An 18490-nucleotide genomic window follows, 5' to 3' on the forward strand; every position below is an offset into this window, starting at 1 on the left:
AAGGGAAGGAGCACTGTTTTACTTTTTCAACGCAGAATTGGCTGGAATTGAGATTGGACGCCATGTCGCGTTTGGAGAGCCCCTGATGTGCCTGAACAGTGGAAACTCCCCAATTCTACCTGAAACCCTAACCCAAACACACCCCTAACCCTAATCCCAACGGTAACCCTAACCACACCCCTAGCCCTGACACACCCATAATTCTAATCCCAACACTAATCCAAACCGTAAATGTAATCCAAACCCTAACCCTAACTTTAGCCCCAACCCTAACTTTAGCCCCAACCCTAACTTTAGCCCCAACCCTAACTTTAGCCCCAACCCTAACTTTAGCCCCAACCCTAACCCTAACTTTACCTCCAACCCTAACCCTAACCCTAAACGTGACTGAAACACGTGGCACTGAAACACGTGGCACTGAAACACGTGGCACTGAAACACGTGGCACTGAAATACGTGGCACTGAAATACAGGTCCTTCTCAAAAAATTAGCATATAGTGTTAAATTTCATTATTTACCATAATGTAATGATTACAATTAAACTTTCATATATTATAGATTCATTATCCACCAACTGAAATTTGTCAGGTCTTATATTGTTTTAATACTGATGATTTTGGCCTAAAACTCCTGATAACCCAAAAAACCTGTCTCAATAAATTAGCATATTTCAACCGTCCAATCAAATAAAAGTGTTTTTTAATAACAAACAAAAAAACCATCAAATAATAATGTTCAGTTATGCACTCAATACTTGGTCGGGAATCCTTTGGCAGAAATGACTGCTTCAAGGCGGCGTGGCATGGAGGCAATCAGCCTGTGACACTGCTGAGATGTTATGGAGGCCCAGGATGCTTCAATAGTGGCCTTAAGCTCATCCAGAGTGTTGGGTCTTGCGTCTCTCAACTTTCTCTTCACAATATCCCACAGATTCTCTATGGGGTTCAGGTCAGGAGAGTTGGCAGGCCAATTGAGCACAGTAATACCATGGTCAGTAAACCATTTACCAGTGGTTTTGGCACTGTGAGCAGGTGCCAGGTCGTGCTGAAAAATGAAATCTTCATCTCCATATAGCATTTCAGCCGATGGAAGCATGAAGTGCTCCAAAATCTCCTGATAGCTAGCTGCATTGACCCTGCCCTTGATGAAACACAGTGGACCAACACCAGCAGCTGACATGGCACCCCACACCATCACTGACTGTGGGTACTTGACACTGGACTTCAGGCATTTTGGCATTTCCTTCTCCCCAGTCTTCCTCCAGACTCTGGCACCTTGATTTCCGAATGACATGCAAAATTTGCTTTCATCAGAAAAAAGTACTTGGGACCACTTAGCAACAGTCCAGTGCTGCTTCTCTGTAGCCCAGGTCAGGCGCTTCTGCCGCTGTTTATGGTTCAAAAGTGGCTTTACCTGGGGAATGCGGCACCTGTAGCCCATTTCCTGCACACGCCTGTGCACGGTGGCTCTGGATGTTTCCACACCAGACTCAGTCCACTGCTTCCTCAGGTTCCCCAAGGTCTGGAATCGGTCCTTCTCCACAATCTTCCTCAGGGTCCGGTCACCTCTTCTCGTTGTACAGCGTTTTCTGCCACATTGTTTCCTTCCAACAGACTTACCATTGAGGTGCCTTGATACAGCACTCTGGGAACAGCCTATTTGTTGAGAAATTTCTTTCTGGGTCTTACCCTCTTGCTTGAGGGTGTCAATGATGGCCTTCTTGACATCTGTCAGGTCGCTAGTCTTACCCATGATGGGGGTTTTGAGTAATGAACCAGGCAGGGAGTTTTTAAAAGCCTCAGGTATCTTTTGCATGTGTTTAGAGTTAATTAGTTGATTCAGAAGATTAGGGTAATAGGTCGTTTAGAGAACCTTTTCTTGATATGCTAATTTATTGAGACAGGTTTTTTGGGTTATCAGGAGTTGTAGGCCAAAATCATCAGTATTAAAACAATAAAAGACCTGACAAATTTCAGTTGGTGGATAATGAATCTATAATATATGAAAGTTTAATTGTAATCATTACATTATGGTAAATAATGAAATTTAACACTATATGCTAATTTTTTGAGAAGGACCTGTACGTGGCACTGAAATACGTGGCACTGAAATACGTGGCACTGAAATACGTGGCACTGAAATACGTGGCACTGAAATACGTGGCACTGAAATACGTGGCACTGAAATACGTGGCACTGAAATACGTGGCACTGAAATACGTGGCACTGAAATACGTGGCACTGAAATACGTGGCACTGAAATACGTCATACGTGGCACTGAAATACGTGATACGTGGCATTTAAATACGTGGCATTTAAATACGTGGCACTGAAATACGTGGCACTGAAATACGTGGCACTGAAATACGTGGCACTGAAATACGTGGCACTTAAATACGTGGCACTTAAATACGTGGCACTATGACTGTCAGAAAATGTTCATTAAACGGTTAGGGGTAGAGTTAGGGTTAGGGTTTGGATCCCTTTATCACCTTGATGGTGGTGGGTGGCTTTTCAGTGTGTCTTCTGTTTTTTTTCGATAAAAACGCATGCGTTTTTAACGCAAACGCATGTGCTTAAAAACGCAAGAAAATACTGCAGGTTGTATTTCTGAAAATGAACGCATGCAGAAAAAAAACGCATGTGTTTGAAAACGCGACCAAACGCGTACAAAAAAACGCATGCGTTTTCAATGTTAAATATAGGGAAAAAATGCATGCGTTTTTTTGTGCAAAAAACGCTGCAGACAAAAACGCAAGTGTGAAACCAGCGACGCTTTTTATAGCAAAAAAGTTTTTGCGTCTCCACATTTTGAGACCTTTGAGATTTTGAGTTTTTATTGGTAACATTTTCGGACACGTGACCATTTTTGATCACTTTTTATTCCGATTTTTGTGAGGCAGAATGACCAAAAACCTGCTATTCATGAATTTCTTTTGGGAGAGGCGTTTATACTGTTCCGCGTTTGGTAAAATTGATAAAGCAGTTTTATTCGACGGGTCAGTACGATTACAGCGATACCTCATTTATATCATTTTTTTTATGTTTTGGCGCTTTTATACGATAAAAACTATTTTATAGAAAAAATAATTATTTTGGTATCGCTTTATTCTCAGGACTATAACTTTTTTTTATTTTTTTGCTGATGATGCTGTATGGCGGCTTGTTTTTTGCGGGACAAGATGACGTTTTCAGCGGTACCATGATTATTTATATCAGTCTTTTTGATCGCGTGTTATTCCACTTTTTGTTCGGCAGTATGGTAATAAAGCGTTGTTTTTTGCCTCTGTTTTTTTTTTTTTTTTCTCTTACGGTGTTTACTGAAGGGGTTAACTAGTGGGGCAGTTTTATAGGTTGGGTCGTTACGGACGCGGCGATACTAAATATGTGTACTTTTATTATTTTGTTTTTTTTATTTAGATAAAGAAATGTATTTATGGGAATAATATATATATTTTTTTATTATTATTTATTTAGGAATTTTTATATATTTTTTTTTTTTTTTTTACACATGTGTAAACATTTTTTTTTTACTTTGTCCCAGGGGGGGACATCACAGATCGATGATCTGATAGTGTGCACAGCACTCTGTCAGATCACCGATCTCACTTACATCGGTGCAGGCTTACCAGCGTCTGCTCTGAGCAGGCACTCGGTAAGCCACCTTTCTCCCTGCAGGACCCGGATGCCGCGGCCATCTTGGATCCGGGACCTGCAGGGAGGAAGGAGGTAGGAGACCCTCGGAGCAACGCGATCACATCGTGTTGCTCCGGGGGTCTCAGGGAAGCCCGCAGGGAGCCCCCTCCCTGCGCGATGCTTCACTATACCGCCGGTACACTGCGATCATGTTTGATCGCGGTGTGCCGGGGGTTAATGTGCCGGGGGCGGTCCGCGACCGCACCTGGCACATAGTGCCGGATGTCAGCTGCGATAGGCAGCTGACACCCGGCCGCGAACGGCCGCGCTCCCCCCGTGATTTAACCCCTTCACCCCAAAGCCTGTTTTCACCTAAGTGACACGGCCAATTTTTAGAATTCTGACCACTGTCACTTTATGAGGTCATAACCCTGAAACGCTTCAACGGATCCTGGTGATTCTGACATTGTTTTCTCGTGACATATTGTACTTCATGATAGTGGTAAAACTTCTTCGATATGACTTGCATTTATTTGTGAAAAAAACAAAAATTTGTTGAAAATTATGAAAATTTAGCAATTTTCAAACTTATAGTTTTTATGCCCTTAAATTAGAAAGTTATATCTCATAATATAGTTAATAAACAACATTTCCCACATGTCTGCTTTACATCAGCACAATTTTAGAAACATAATTTTTTTTGGTTAGGGAGTTATAAGGGTTAAAAGTTGACCAGCGATTTCTCATTTTTGCAAGAAAATTTGCAAAACCATTTTTTTTACGGACCACCTCACACTTCAAGTGACTTTGAGGGGTCTATATGACAGAAAATGCCCAAAAGTGACACCATTCTAAAAACTGCACCCCTCAAGGTACTCAAAACCATATTCAAAAAGTTTATTAACCCTTCAGGTGCTTCACAGGAATTTTTGGAATGTTTAAAAAAAATTGAACATTCAACTTTTTTTTCACAAAATGTTTACTTCAGATCCAATTTGTTTTATTTTACCAAGGGTAACAGGAGAAATTGGACCAAAAAAGTCGTTGTACAATTTGTCCTGAGTACGCCGATACCCCACATGTTGGGGTAAACCATTGATTGGGCACATGGCAGAGCTCGGAAGGGAAGGAGCGCCATTTGACTTTTCAATGCAAGATTTGCTGGAATTGAGATCGGAACCCATGTCGCAATTGGAGAGCCCCTGATGTGTCTAAACAGTGGAAACCCCCACAAGTGACACCATTTTGGAAAGAAGACCCCCTAAGGAACTAATCTAGATGTGTGGTGAGCACTTTGAACCTCCAAGTGCTTCACAGAAGTTTATAATGTAGAGCCGTAAAAAAAATTCATATTAATTTTCACAAAAAATGATCTTTTTGCCCCAAATTTTTTATTTTCCCAAGGGTAACAGGATAAATTGGACCCCAAAAGTTGTTGTGCAATTTGTCCTGAGTATGCTGATACTTCATATATGGGGATAAACCACTGTTTGGGCGCATGGCAGAGCTCGGAAGGGAAGGAGCGCCATTTGACTTTTCAATGCAAAATTGGCTGGAATTGAGATCGGAACCCATGTCGTGTTTGGAGAGCCCCTGACGTGCCTAAACAGTGGAAACCCCCACAAGTGACACCATTTTGGAAAGAAGACCCCCTAAGGAACTTATCTAGATGTGTGGTGAGCACTTTTAACCCCCAATTGTTTCACTAAAGTTTAGAATGTAGCGCTGTGAAAATTAAAAAATCATTTTTTCTTTCCACAAAATGATGTTTTAGCCCGCAATTTTTTTTTTCCCAAGGGTAACAGGAGAAATTGGACCAAAAAAGTTATTGTCCAATTTGTCCTGAGTACGCTGATACCCCATACATTGGGGGGAACCACTCTTTGGGCGCACGGCAGAGCTCGGAAGGGAAGGAGTGCCGTTTGAAATGCAGACTTAGATGGATTGGTCTGCAGGTGTCATGTTGCATTTGCAGAGCCCCTGATGTACCTAAACAGTAGAAACCCCCCACAAGTGACCCCATATTGGAGACTAGACCCCCCGAGGAACTTATCTAGATGTGTTGTGAGAACTTTGAACCAACTAGTGTTTCACTACAGTTTATCACGCAGAGCCGCGAAAATAAAAAATATATTTTTTTCCATGAAAATGATATTTTAGCCCCCAAGGGTAACAGGACAAATTGGACCCCAAAAGTTGTTGTCCAACTTGTCCCGAGAACGCTGATACCCCATATGTTGGGGGGAACCACTGTTTGGGTGGGCGCACAGGAGAACTCGGAAGGGAAGGAGCACTGTTTTAGTTTTTCAAAGCAGAATTGGCTGGAATTGAGATCGGACGCCATGTCGCGTTTGGAGAGCCCCTGATGTGCCTAAACAGTGAAAACTCCCCAATTCTAACTGAAACCCTAACCCCAGCCCTAACCCTAGCCCTAACCCTAGTCCTAACCCTAGCGCTACTTTCACACTAGCGTTTTTTTGCATACGTCGCAATGCGTCGTTTTGGCGAAAAAACGCATCCTGCAAAGTCATCTGCAGGATGCGTTTTTTCCCCATAGACTAACATTAGCGACGCATTGCGACGTATTGACACACGTCGCAACCGTCGTGCGACGGTTGCGTCGTGTTGTGGCGGACCGCCGGCAGCAAAAAACGTTACATGTAACTTTTTTTGTGCCGACGGTCCACCATTTCCGACCGCGCATGCGCGGCTGGAACTCCGCCCCCACCTCCCCGCACCTCACAATGGGGCAGCGGATGCGTGGAAAAACAGCATCTGCTGCCCCCGTTGTGCGGCGCTTGCACAGTATGCGTCGGTATGTCGGGCCGACGCAGCGCGACGGCCCCGTACCGACGCTAGTGTGAAAGTAGCCTAACGGGAAAATGGAAATAAATATATTTTTTTAAATTTTATTATTTTTCCCTAACTAAGGGGGTGAAGAAGGGGGATTTGATTTACTTTTATAGCATTTTTTAGCGGATTTTTATGGTTGGCAGCCATCACACACTAAAAGACGCTTTTTATTGCAAAAAATAGTTTTTGCATCACCACATTTTGAGAGCTATAATTTTTCCATATTTTGGTCCACAGAGTCATGTGAGATCTTGTTTTTTGCGGGACCAGTTGACGTTTTTATTGGTACCATTTTTGGGCACATGACATTTTTTGATCGCTTTTTATTCCGATTTTTGGGAGGCGGAATGAACAAAAACCAGCAATTCCTGAAATTCTTTTAGGGGGGGCGTTTATACCGTTCCGCGTTTGGTAAAAAGGATAAAGCAGTTTTATTCTTCGGGTCAGTACGATTACAGCGATACCTCATTTATGTAATTTTTTTTATGTTTTGGCGCTTTTACACAATAAAAACTATTTTATATAAAAAAATAATTGTTTTTGCATCGCTTTATTCTGAGAGCTATAACTTTTTTTATTTTTCTGCTGATGATGCTGTATGGCGGCTTTTTTTGCGGGACAAGATGACGTTTTCTGCGGTACCATGGTTATTTATATCCGTCTTTTTGATCGCGTGTTATTCCACTTTTTGTTTGGCGGTATGAGAATAAAGCGTTGTTTTTTGCCTCGTTTTTTTTTTGTTTTTTTTTACGGTGTTCACTGAAGGGGTTAACTAGTGATATAGTTTTATAGGTGGGGTCGTTACGGACGTGGCGATACCAAATATGTGTACTTTTATTGTGTGATTTTTTTTTTATTTTTTTTTAATTTAGATAAAGAAATGTATTTATGGGAATATTTTTTTTTTTTTTTTTTCTTTAGGATTTTTTTTCTTTTTTTTTTTTTTACACATGTGGAAATTTTTTTTTTTTACTTTGTTCCATGGGGGGACATCACAGATCGGTGATCTGACAGGGTGCACAGCACTCTGTCAGATCACCGATCTGACAGGCACATTGCAGAGGCTTGCCGGCGCCTGCTATGAGGAATTCTCAGCAGACGCCGGCAAGCAGGGTCATCTCATGACCCGGAAGGAGTCCCGCGGCCATCTTGGATCCGGGGACTCCTTCCAGGTCACCGGAGCAGCGTGATCTCATCGCGCTGCTCCGGTGGGAGAGCGCAGGGAGACCCCGTCCCTGCGCGATCCCCCTCTATGCCGCTGTCACTATTGACAGCGGCATCAGAGGGGTTAAGTGCCCGCGATCGGCGATAGCGGCGATCGTGGGCATTGCTGCGGGGTGTCAGCTGTCATATACAGCTGACACCCGCACCCGATCACCGCGGCGCTCAGCGTGAGACCGCGGTGATCGGGGCGCCGTACTAGTACTGCGGCTGGCACTAATGCAGTGCCGGCAGCACAGTACTAGTACGGCGCATGTCGGGAAGGGGTTAAGCTTTTTATATAATTTTTTTTTTTCATTTTTTAAAAAAATATTTTTAAAACGATTTTTCTTTAAGTTTAGGCATACTTCAATAGTCTCCATGGGAGGCTAGAAGCTGCCTTAACTTGATTGGCTCTGCTACATAGAGGTGATGCTCAGATCGCCTCTGTGTAGCGAAATTACTGCATTGCTATGAGCTCCGACCGCACAGTGGCGCTCCTAGCAGTCCGACATCAACAACTATAGAGGTCTCAAGGAGACCTCTGGTTGTTATGCCATCGAACCGATAACCCCCCTCCCGATCACGTGACGGGGGTGGGGTCGGCTGTGCGCGTATTTCTGGCCCGATGGCCGGAAGCGCGCATTAAATGCCGCTGTCAGTTTGACAGCGGCATTTAACTAGTTAGTGTGTTAAGCTGGATCGCGATTCCACCCGTGCTGTGGGGACCCTTTTGGAATAGCTGGCCTGGTGGAGTATAGGGAAGGGGTTAAAATATAAAGAATTTGATTTCTATTTTTTCATACAATAATGCAGTAATTCCTTGCTTCTGTAGGTGCTTACCCTGTGCGGTCTTGTTCACTTTTATCCGGTTTTCTCATTTACACAGAGGAGCGCTGCTCTGCACGTGATGTGATTAAATGTGACGGCTCCGTATGTTCTTTACAGACACCACAGTGGAAAATGCCATCCAGGGTCATCATGTTGTAGATGCTGTAGCGTATTCACTACAAATCTATGTAATATCTCTCATCCCTCTGCTGACTTGCAGTTGTCTTCTATTAAGGCATCAAAACACCACAGACTAAAGCGTTACCACAGCCAGATGTATGTGAACGGCTCCAAGTGTGACCTGAACGGCCAGCTGCGAGAGACCGAAGTCCGAGTAAGACTATGATTTGTGTTTGTCACCGATGCTCCGCTCCATGTGTAACCTGATGTAAGCGCTCGTGCAGGCGACTATTCTAATCAGACGATTGCTGCTCATACCCATGTTATTCTTTGGGACAGTGCACATGTGCAATTTTTTTTTTTTTTTTTTTTCTCGAACCAAGGGGAAGTAAAATCCGTGCATTTGCCTCCGACAATTGGACAGCATTCGCCCATTCATGTCTATGGGTCCTATTTTCCTGGACTGACCTCCCGGAGAAGGTGGTAATTTATTTTCTTTTTTCACCTTCAAGAAAATCAGATCTCACTCTGGTTAAATTCTGATCAGTCTGTTTAGCATAGTCAGACCGATTCTTCTTTTTTTTTTTTTTTTTTTTGAATGGAGAGAAAACGGTCATCTGTACCTACCCTAATACTCGAAGTTATGGAGATCTATGTCCGTGCACCAGTAGTTTAGCTCTCTCTCTCTTCATTAGTTGTTAACCCTATAAGGTCATGTTTTTTTTGTAACCTTGTTTCATGAACCGTAACACTTTACCATATAAAGTACTGAAAATGGAGGAAAAAAAATCCCAATGCAGTGAAATTTTCCAATTTTCGAGGATTCTGTAAAGTCAGGTTCCCATGTGAGGTTTAGGTCCTGTTCTTGTTGGTACGTGGACTTACACAATTTTGATCAAAATAACAAAATACGGTAAGTGCCTCGTGTGTAGCTATCGTGGAGTTCATGTAGTAATTATTTGCAGAGTGCTGTTGGTGTATGTGTAATATATTACATATATTTTCTGTATAGAGTCGTGCTTTGTAGAATGGTTATGTGAATATGTTAGTGATGTGTAATTGTTCCGTTGTCGTTGCAGTTCTTGTGTGAAGACGGCTCAGGAGACTATATCGCTCGGGTGGATGAACCTCAGTCTTGTACTTACGTGCTAACCATTCACACCACTCGGATCTGCAATCATCCCTTCTTACGTCCTGCTTCCACTGGCTCACCACAGCCCATAAAATGTCATCCGGCTCTGAGCCCGGAACAGTATGTAGAATATGTAAAGGCACAAGTGTGTAAGTATAGCCCTCATCATTCTATTCAATACTTTCACAACCGTTCACCAGTTTGAGCAGTTTAAACTGGCCACATTATGGAATAGTGATTGTTGAGCTGAGTAATGTATCTTTATATTTCTTAACTTTGTTGTGAGATATTGGCTTATAAAGTTTAGATTCTAATTTCCCTATCAACTGAGGAGGCGATGGCAGAGATTCTTCTCGGGGGCATGGACTTTTTCCCCTGCATAACATGCACCAATCATAAGCAAGAGCTGTCATGCAAGGGGGAAAAAAAAAACAAAAAAACGTACCTGTAGCGAAGGTCACACCCGGCTCATGTGATGACTATAGATTCTCTCATCAGAATGCAAATGACAGTGTGATCAAACTCTGACTGGACATTGTCATCCGCGTGCAGTACGCGTGTAATCCAAATATTCAATAAAACTCGGGCATTCTGTTTTTTTTTTTTTGTTTTTTTTCCCTCATGGATTTATCCTGAAAAATGTAGACTTCTGCACAGCCTCATAGACTAATATTGGTTGGGGTGCTATCCAATGTTTTGTCGAATCACACTGGGCCCGTTAATAGTCTTCTGCAACCTGCCCTAAGACCTCTGACACACAGCCCGGTTCTTCTCACTGGCCTCATTGCCAGCACCCACTCTGATTACAAGTGGGGTAGGGGAGTAGAGCAGGGCTGTGTCATTACTACCCTCTTTTACAGCTTTCCTCTCCAGGTGCTTTAAAGGGGTTTTCCCAAGAACAAAGTTAATTTTAATCAATTTAGCTTGAATAACAGTACCCTACACAATTGGATGTGTTTAAACAAATGTTCCTGTGCATAAATAATTTTTATAAATGCGTCCCTACTGTGTAGTGTCTGTGTCTGACCATGCAGAAACCTGGTCTGATCATACCACAGCTCCTGGGCAGGGGAGGAAGCAAAAGAGAGGATACAGACAGGACAACAGGGGATTTGCCTCACAAAAAAAACATCATTTCCGATCCCATGCAGTCCTGTGTGTATACTTTTTGCTCCCTCCCCTGCCCAGTAGCTGCGGTATGATCAGATCATATTCCTGCACGGTCAGACACAGCCATTACACAGCAGGAGCACATTTATAAGATTATCTCAGCACAGGAACATTTTTTATTTTTTTTTTAACTCATCCAGTTGTGGAAATTATTATTATTCCTAGATCTCTTAATTTAAATATACTTTGTGGGAAAACTCCTTTAAGTTTTGCTCTACTCCCTCTGCACACACTGACAGTGTCGTGAGAGGAGAGCTGCAATAGGTGGTTGTAATGACACACCTTGTAATCACAGTAAATGGCAGCCTCCTAAAATGGTTCCCTGCTTAAATTTAATAGTGTTGCAAAAAGTAGGGAACCAATGAAAGTAACCACAGGATCTGACAATATTGGGTACGTTTGTGGTCTGTTACTATGAAGACACTGAATTTTGTATAGAAGTAGAAGAAAAAATACTTTTTTTTTTTTTTTTCTCAAAACCTTATGCAATCCTGCTTTTTTTTTAATTTATTTTAGATACATTGTTGGAAAACAAATAATTGGCTATAGAGGTGTATGTTGATTTAATGAACAGTAACCATGTCTACACAGAATGGGAATCCTTTTCTCTGCCCCTATATTTCAGACAAAGGTTTAGTTGCAGCTTTGATCTTACATTACGCAAATGACATTCTCTTTACAGATGACACAAAGCGGATAGTGGAGGAACTTTCCGAAGAACTGAAGACCCTTGATCTTAAAACGTTAGCATCCAAAAGGGCAGGCTCTTTAGATCACAGAGAACCAGTGATGACAACTGAAACCAAAGATGAGCATCAGCAAGTAGAGACTGGTAGGTAGTATTTCTGTGGGCTTGAGATACAGATCACTATTTGGACTTCATAGAAAACACAATATAAGGTCGGTTTCACATTAGCGTTTTGAGGAGCTGCGGAGGGCTGCAGACTTCCTCCGTGAAGCCCCACCCTCAGCCGCTAGCTCCGCCTACTACTGCATGCGGCCTGCGTACCTATCTTTAACATTAGGTACGCAGGTCGTGCGGCTGTATGCGGAGGCTTCCGCATGCGTCGTTTTGACATGATGTGGCGATCAGCGTAGGACGCAGCTGGTAGCAATTTCTTTTTTTTACCCTTCGCCATGACAGCACCCACTGGAGAGATAGGGATCCGCCCCAAGGAACAGGAAACCTACAGAAGAATAAAAGGGGCGGTCCGCCTCTCCTCGTCAGTTTAGGTTTCCTGTTCCCAGGGGACAGGATCTCTGGATCTCACAGGACCACAGAAGACCTTACCTGGGCCAGAAGCATCCGCCTGTGCGGTCTCTGCGGGAACGGCAGGGGATGCGGTCCAGATGCAGCGTCGGGGGAGATTCCGTTAGACGGCTCCCCCCTCGTCTGTCCGGCGCACATGATGACCGGGTCCAGGAGAGGCCGCCCGGTCTCACTGTAGAAATGCTGCGGGGAGGTGCGGCCTGGAAGGAGCCTGGACGCGGGCTGACATATTGGAGTCCGGGATCCATTGCATGATCCCCAGCGGCAGCCGGAACACCTTAAGCGCAGGGCCGAGGTAAGAGCGAGGCCGCGCATGTGGGGAGCGGTGTAAGCCACCATTACGCGCCCGGAAGTGATTACAAGCACTTCCGGGGCATTCATCAGCGGTGGGGGAAAGCGCGGTTCGCGCATGTGCAGTTCACCGCAAAAAAAAAATCAAACCGGATCTTCTTCTGCCTATAAATGGGGGATGGTTGCCAGCGCACAGGCGAGGCATCATAAAATCCCCAGGCAAGACTGTGGACCCAGCAGGTGATGCAGCCAGCAGGAGGTCCTCAGATGCCAGCCGCAGGAGCGAGGCCACGGATTCAAGGTCCAGGAAAACGCTTCGGCCACCTGATCCGGTACTATACAGCTTCACTGGGTGAGTGTTTAAAACCTCTGCCTATAAAGCTGACACTCTTTTCCACAAAATCTTCTTCACCCAGGCCAAAAAGAAACAAAAGTCCAAGCACAAACAGTGTGCATTGTGTGACGAACCTCTCCCAGATTCCCACCCTAAAAAACTCTGCAACCAATGTGTTTCTGAAACCATGCAGAGTCCATCTATGTCGGTTACGGATATACGGGCCATAATTAGGGAAGAGTTGCAGGCCATTACACAAGCCAGCGCACCCCCTAAGAAATCCAGTAAGGAGAGGGTAGTATGCAGCTCTGAGTCCGATGATGAAGGCGTCATCCACTCAGACTCCTCGCATTCGTCATCCTCTTCTTCAGTGCCGTCTGACATTGAAGGTCGGGCTTGTTTTCCCCTTGATGGGGTTGACAACCTTGTAAAATCTATCAGGAATACGATAGGTTGTGAGGATACAAGAGATGACCAAACTGCACAAGACATCATGTTTGCAGGGTTAGCAGAGAGGAAAAGAAGATCCTTTCCAGTAATTCCCGCTGTCAAGGCATTGATAAAGAGGGAATGGGATAAACAAGACCAGAGAGGATTTCTCCCATCAGCCTCCTCAGCCTCCAAAAGGAAGTACCCCTTTAATGATGAGGAGCTAATAACATGGACTAAGATCCCTAAGGTGGACGCAGCAGTCTACCGGTTGAAGATGCAGGCCTACTCTCTGATCCCCTGGATCGGAAAGCAGAATCTTCATTAAAAAGAGCATGGGAAGCTTCCACAGGCATATTCAAACCAACAATTGCCAGTACGTGCACTGCTAGATCCATGCTTGTCTGGATTGATCAGTTGGATCAGCAAATTGAACAAGGAGTCTCCAGACAAAAATTGCGAGATGCGATACCATTAATCAGAGGGGCAGCAGCATTCATGGCTGACGCATCAGCTGACTCTCTTCGCCTCGCAGCACGATCAGCTGGTCTGGTAAATAATGCCAGACGTGCGTTATGGATGAAGAGTTGGAAGGGGGATACACAGTCGAAGGCCAAGATCTGTGCTATTCCGTGTGAGGGTGAGTTTTTATTTGGAAAAGCTTTGGATGAAATCCTCAAAAAAGCGAAAGAAAGGAAAAAAGCCTTCCTTGATCCCTCAATTCCTTTCTATAGGAAGACCTTCAGGAGAAGACCGTTCGGTAAAAGAAGGCAAAATGAAAGACCGTCACGGTGGGCCACAAAAGAGGGAAAACAAAAGTGGTACTATGTTTAAAGGCCCCCCCTTCCGTAGAGACCATAAATATTAAAACACCAGACACCCCAGTAGGGGGTAGGTTAAAATTTTTCTTTCCCCAATGGCAAAAGATTACGTTAAATTCCTGGGTTCTAAATATTATTAAAGAAGGAATTAAAGTAGAATTCCTCCAAATTCCCCATAATTCTTTTATTTTAACAGTCCTTAGTTCACCAATACAACAAAGGGCCCTTGAATTAGAGATCCAAAGTCTCTTAAATAAAAATGTCTTAGTTAAAGTACCAAGGGGACAAGAGGGTAGTGGTTTCTACTCTCCATTATTTTTAATTCCTAAACCCGATGGTTCATTCCGAACAATTATAAATCTTAGAAAACTCAATACATAAATTATACGTTTAAAATGGAATCTATTAGATCTGCCATTAAACTCCTTTATCTAAATTGTAAAATAGGTGGCAGTGATTTGAAAGATGCCTACTACCATCTCCCTATCCATAACAGATATCAAAAATACTTCAGAGTCGCAGTAAAACTCGATGGGGAAATTCATCATTTCCAGTACACGGCCATGCCCTTTGGTCTTTCCACAGCACCAAGAATCTTCACCAAAGTGATGTTAGAGGTGATGGCCTACCTTCGCCAGAAAGACACTTTAATCATCCCTGATTTAGATGATTTTTTAGTTGTAGGAAATTCGTCCCTTCAGTGTGCTGAACGTTTAGCGGACACTGTCTCATCCTTACAAAACCTAAGCTGGATCATCAACTCTGAAAAATCCAGACTTATCCCACTTTCCCTCCAGATGGTTCTAGGGTTCCATCTAGATTCTGCAACACAAAAATGTCTACTCCCTCGGGAAAAAATATCTAAAATAGAGGGGAAAGTAAGGGCGGCCATTCATCAACCTCGAATGTCCCTGAGGGAAGGAATGTCCCTATTAGGATCCCTTTCTTCCTGTACTCCAGCTGTCCAGTGGGCACAACTCCACACCCGAACATTGCAGCACCAAATTCTTCGAGAACAGAGAGAATTCCTAGGGCACCTCAAAACAAAAATAACGTTATCACAGGAGGTCCTAGCTTCCTTGGGGTGGTGGCTAGATAATAAAAATTTGACGGAGGGGGTCCCTTGGGTGATAACGCCATCCCACACTGTGACTACTGATGCTAGTCCCTATGGGTGGGGCGCACATATGGGGGATAGATTCTGCCAAGGAATATGGAATAAGGAAGAACTCTTATATTCATCTAATTTAAAAGAGTTGAATGCAGAAAACTATGCACTGCGTCAATTTCTCCCACAGCTTCGAGGAAATCACGTCAGTCTGTTCAGACAACAGTACGACGGTGGCTTATTTTAACAAACAAGGCTCTACTCGATCAGACGCTCTAATGTCTTCCGCAAAGAATGTCTTGATCCTGGCCGAAAAACATCTGCTGTCCCTCTCCGCGGTCCACATCAACGGAGAGAGCAATCAACAGGCAGACTTTCTAAGTCGACACACTCTACATCAAGGAGAATGGAGTCTAAATCCTCACATTTTTTACAAGATTACATTATTATGGGGCAGACCCCAAATGGACCTGTTTGCTATGAGACGGAACAGACAAGTGCGAAAATTTGCATCTCGGTCCCATGCAGACCACCCGGACATTCTAGATGCTTTTCAAATACCCTGGCAATTCAAGCTGGTATACGCCTTCCCTCCGATAATTCTGCTTCCACAAGTAATACGGAAAATCAGGGAAGAACAAGCCAGGATAATATTGATAGCACCATTCTGGCCCAAGAGACCATGGTTCTCGTGCCTGCAATCAATGTCGGTGACAGACCCATGGGTCCTTCCCTCAATCCCAGACCTACTATCTCAGGGACCTTTCTTCCACCCCCAAGTGGACAGTCTCCACTTGACGGCCTGGAATTTGAAAGGCAGATATTAAATTCCAGAGGGTTTTCAGAAGGGCTAATTGATACACTCCTGCTTAGCAGAAAACCATCCACCACCAAAATTTATACCAAAATATGGAAAAAGTTTCTTCAGTTCCATACAGGTTCAAACCCATCAGAAATTCCAATAAAATCTATTCTAGAATTTCTACAGAAAGGGAAAGAGTTGGGTCTGTCGGTTAACACACTAAAAGTCCAGGTGTCCACTCTGGGTGCCCTCTATGGCCATAATGTTGCTGGTAACAAATGGGTGTCCCGCTTCATTACGGCCTGTGAACGAGTTACTCCTGTCCACATACCTAGAGTAGCTCCTTGGCATCTAAACCTAGTTCTAGACTCCCTAACAGAACCTCTGTTTGAGTCTATAGATGCAATATCTCTAAAAAACTTGTCGCTAAAAACTGCCTTCTTAGTAGCATTAACATCGGCTAGGAGAGTCAGCGACATTCAGGCCTTATCCATAGATCCACCTTTCCTTCTAACATTTCAGGACAGATTAATTTTAAAACCAGATCCCTTATATCTCCCTAAAGTTGCAGGGAAATTCCATAGGTCACAAGAGATACATCTTCCTACTTTCTTTAAAGATCCCTCCACTCCTGAAGAACAGAGATTCCACACTCTAGATGTCAGGAGAATAGTTTTACACTATATTGAAAAAACTAGTAGTTGGAGGCAGAGTAGGGCTCTGTTCATATCCTTCCAGGGTAAAAAGAAGGGATATGGAGTCACAAGAGCTACATTGTCCCGGTGGATTAGAGACACGATCCTGCTGACCTACTCCATGAAAAATAAGGAACATCCGGAAGGCATTAAGGCACATTCCACCAGAGCTATGGCGTCTTCCTGGGCCGAAAAGAGGAAACGTTCCAATTGAGGACATATGTAAGGCAGCAACTTGGTTGGCTCCTTCTACCTTCTATAATCACTACAGACTTGATCTTTCATCAGATTCTGACCTTTACTTTGGCAGGACTATCCTCAGCACGGTGGTCCCCCCCCCCAGGTGTTGGTCTCTGGAAATCTCTCCAGTGGGTGTTGTCATGGCGAAGGGTAAATAGCCGGATTACTCACTGGTAATGCTCTTTTAATGAGTCCATGACAGCACCCAGTTACATCCCTCCCTATTAAATTAAAAAATTCGTTTGAATTACTTCTGTTGAGTATTTAAGTTTAAATATATGTTTGTAAATAATTGGACTAATACTGGCGGTCCTCCGGGTACTCTGAAAATGAAACTGACGAGGAGAGGCGGACCGCCCCTTTTATTCTTCTGTAGGTTTTCTGTTCCTTGGGGCGGATCCCTATCTCTCCAGTGGGTGCTGTCATGGACTCATTAAAAGAGCATTACCGGTGAGTAATCCGGCTATTTCTCCGCATCGTCAAAACGACACATGCGGAAGCATCCGCATACAGCCGCATGGCCTGCGTACCTAATGTTAAAGATAGGTACGCAGGCCACATGCAGGAGTAGGCGGAGCTAGCGGCGGAGGTGCGTCCGAGGGCGGGGCTTCACGGAGGAAGTCCGCAGCTCCTCAAAACGCTAGTGTGAAACTAGCCTAACAGTTCTGTTCTTTACTATGTTGTATAGTACTGTATTTCATACCATCTAAAATCATGTCACTGTTCTGGCACAAGGACATACCGTATTTTCTTTCTCGCTTCATTGGGGCACACAGGTAACCATGGGTGTATGCTGCTGTCGCTAGGAGGCTGACACTATGCAAATAAGGAAACATTAACTCTTCCTCGGCAGTATACACCCTCCGATAGGCACAATGCAACTCAGTTTTTGCTTAGTGTCTGTAGGAGGCGGACCTGGATCTAACACCAGATCTGCATTATTTTCTTTTACAGGGGTTTTTGTGTTTTATTAATCATTTCCCTTTCTCTTTCAGATTCACTTTTTTGGGTAACAGGGTGCAGCTTCTTACCCTGTTTTTCCCACATTTAAGCGACCGAGAGAGCAGTGTGGTACTCCCCACATTGCCCACTCTGACCCGCTGGCAGGACTTCGTCCCCTGTCACCCTTATGGGTGTTTCAGGGTGACTTCTTGGTGGCCATTCCTCACCTTTTCCCCTCCTCACCCCTCTCCTTGGAGAGGGCTGAGAGGAAGACTGTGGTCATCTATGGTGACCTCCCCCCTTCTCGTAAGGGGTTGACGCAGTGTTCTGCACCGTCCGGAGATGGTGCGGGAAGGAGGATCTTACTCCCAGGACCCTCTTCTTCTCCGAGGGATTCTGACGCGATCCTCAGACACCAAAGAGCCAGATTCAAGCAAGGTAGAAGTGGGACAGGAGCCCACTTTTTCAACTCACATGGCAGAGCTCACCAGTCTCTAGTTTTTCCAAATTTCACCCCTAATCAGGCGATTTCCGGCATATTGCAGCCTCTCTCCTTCCCCCGTTAGGCCACACCCCCCTGGCTGGTGCAGGCCTACCAGCGCCGCACTTTCATTT

General features: G+C 44.2%; 1 protein-coding gene across 5 annotated transcripts in view; it reads left to right on the top strand.

Moving 5' to 3' along the window:
* Nucleotides 1-18490, top strand: part of OS9 (OS9 endoplasmic reticulum lectin) — a 108665-nt gene that overhangs the window by 11389 nt on the left and 78786 nt on the right. For 4 of the 5 annotated variants that reach the window (XM_077297776.1, XM_077297772.1, XM_077297775.1 and 1 more), the window contains exons 5-7: nucleotides 8742-8855; nucleotides 9721-9922; nucleotides 11626-11775. In XM_077297776.1, the coding sequence (XP_077153891.1) occupies nucleotides 8742-8855; nucleotides 9721-9922; nucleotides 11626-11775 (466 nt within the window). The remainder of the gene's footprint in view (nucleotides 1-8741; nucleotides 8856-9720; nucleotides 9923-11625; nucleotides 11776-18490) is intronic. The other variant, XM_077297774.1, reaches the window with a different exon arrangement.

This window comes from Ranitomeya variabilis, chromosome 3, assembly GCF_051348905.1.
Source record: "Ranitomeya variabilis isolate aRanVar5 chromosome 3, aRanVar5.hap1, whole genome shotgun sequence".
NCBI classification, from domain to species: Eukaryota; Metazoa; Chordata; class Amphibia; order Anura; family Dendrobatidae; genus Ranitomeya; species Ranitomeya variabilis.